The sequence below is a fragment of the Myotis brandtii genome, unplaced genomic scaffold (genome assembly GCF_000412655.1).
Source record: "Myotis brandtii unplaced genomic scaffold, ASM41265v1 scaffold952, whole genome shotgun sequence".
In the NCBI taxonomy this organism is placed as follows: domain Eukaryota; kingdom Metazoa; phylum Chordata; class Mammalia; order Chiroptera; family Vespertilionidae; genus Myotis; species Myotis brandtii.
This window is the reverse complement of record NW_005371930.1, coordinates 502,140-504,214: the sequence shown is the minus strand read 5'-3', so window position 1 is coordinate 504,214 and position 2,075 is coordinate 502,140. Positions and strand designations below refer to the sequence as shown.

The window sequence follows — 2,075 nt, the reverse complement described above, 5'->3', positions numbered from 1 at the left end:
AGGCGGGTGGCAGGGCCCCTCTTTGGCACCAGCGCTGGGCCTGAGGTCCTGCCCAGGGCCGGGTCCCCCGGGGTCTTGTCTGAGCGTCTTTTCACGCCACCCCCGGCACCTTGGGAAAATGGCCCCTGACCTGTCAGACTGGCTGACTGACGCCTCCTCTCCCCCTCAGGTGACGGTGCGACGCCCAGGTTCTCTGGGGCACGGAGGCTGCAGTCCTGCACGTCGGCGGGGAGGTAATGACCGATGTGACTATAAACACGAACCGCCTGCTAACGGCTCACAGTGCTCGGCAAACGCAGACCCCACCGCCCGCCACACTGTGTGCCTTCACCCAGGCTCCTGGGGCCCCTCCTACATCCACCAAGAGTCACAGGCACGGACCCCAGTGCTGCGGGGTGGTCTCAGCCGGGCGCACGGCGCAGCTGCCTTCACAGCGTTGGGGTGCCCAGCAGCCCCAGAAATTCCGACGGGCTCTGGGTGCAGCCCCGCCCCACAGGCCTCCCAGGTGACCCGTCTGTCCTGCAGTGGGGACCGCTGGTTGGTCCCCAGACGCGGTTGAGTCCCAGGTTCCCATTCCTGCTTAGAGCTGGTGTCGGACCCACGCCCCTGACCCTCCCTCAGCCGTGTGGTGGGTGGTACTGAGCCCAGCACTGCAGGTCCCATGTAGGAACGTGTGTGCACAGCCCTGGGAGGCCTGGCCCATGCGGGAGGCACGCAGACCGACGTTGCCTTTACTGGCACAGATGCTCCCAGAGGACATCCAGGGTAAGGCCACCAGAGCCAGTGTGAACACAGAGGCATCAGCAAGCCCCCCTCCCGCCCTTTCTGATGACCGGGTCCCCGCTGCACGCTGAGGACGGGTGACGGGGGGACGCAGCCCCAGCCCTGCTCAGTCCTGTGCCATCCGGGGGGTGGGGTGGGGGGCAGTGACCCCAGGCGGGTCCTGGCCTGCGCCCGCCTGTGGCCAAGGTGGGAGCGCTGCTGGACCTCGGGGATGGGTGGGCCAGACAAGCCCTGGGCCCGGACACCGGGGAGGCCTGGTCCTGGCCCTGCCGGCAGCCTGGGCCGCCTGTGTGTCGACATGGCCTGGCTCCCGCTTCTTGCGTGTGGACCTGGAGGCACGTCAAGGGGGGGCTGGTGCTTGCCGTCCCCTCCAGCGCAGCGGGAGCCCACCCCGCAGATGGCCGCCTGCTCGCCCACTGCCCTGCCTCCTTCCCTGCGGCGAGGACAGCGCCCGCCTCCCAGGGTGACTGGATGCAACTTGTTTGTGGCTTTATTTTTTTTTAATTTTTAAAAAATATATATTGATTTTTTACAGAGAGGAAGGGAGAGGGATAGTTACAAACATCAGTGAGAGAGAAACATCGATCAGCTGCCTCCTGCACACCTCCTACTTCGGATCCCGCAACCACAAACATCAGTGAGAGAGAAACATCGATCAGCTGCCTCCTGCACACCTCCTACTTCGGATGTGCCCGCAACCAAGGCACATGCCCTTGACCGGAATCGAACCTGGGACCTTTCAGTCTGCAGGCCGCCGCTCTATCCACTGAGCCAATCTGGTCAGGGCTTGTGGCTTTATTTTTACTTACTTCCCCCGGAGTGTGTGGCAGAGCTGCCAGCGTCCGGGATAAGGGACGTAGGGCGGATTCGAGAGCCTCGCAGGGAGCGGCAGCCGCGCTGTCGGCCCCTCCTGCCCAGCCTGGAGGTCCTCGGCCAGGGAGGGTGCAGGTCCGGGTCAGGGTCTGAGAGCAGAGCCTCCTGGACAGATGGCGGAGCCGGGGGTGTCATCCCCGACCCCATGTGTCGGGGGCCCGGACTTGCTGACTTTAAAGCAACAGCAACTGGACCCCGCCTGGACATAAACCACAGGCCCTGCGGGGAGGGGCGGGGGGAGAAGCGTGGGAACAGGTGCCCCGGCGAAGCGTCTGTGTTCACATCGGCTCTGCTGGCCTTAACCTGCTGTCCTGTGGGGCTGTCTGTGCCAGTAAAGGTGGCGTCGGTCTCTGGACCTCCCGTCAGCTGTCCTCAGGCCCCTGTAACGTGCAGGCACGTCTGACGGGCGCCTGTGAGGA

The 2,075-nt window shown here is 64.8% G+C and overlaps 1 protein-coding gene across 1 annotated transcript in view; it reads left to right on the top strand.

The window, feature by feature from the left end:
- GTSE1 (G-2 and S-phase expressed 1) overlaps positions 1 to 2,075 on the top strand; it is an 18,015-nt gene that overhangs the window by 12,906 nt on the left and 3,034 nt on the right. Inside the window, exon 6 of the mRNA XM_014533164.1 lies at positions 170 to 233. Within this exon, the coding sequence (XP_014388650.1) occupies positions 170 to 233 (64 nt within the window). The remainder of the gene's footprint in view (positions 1 to 169; positions 234 to 2,075) is intronic.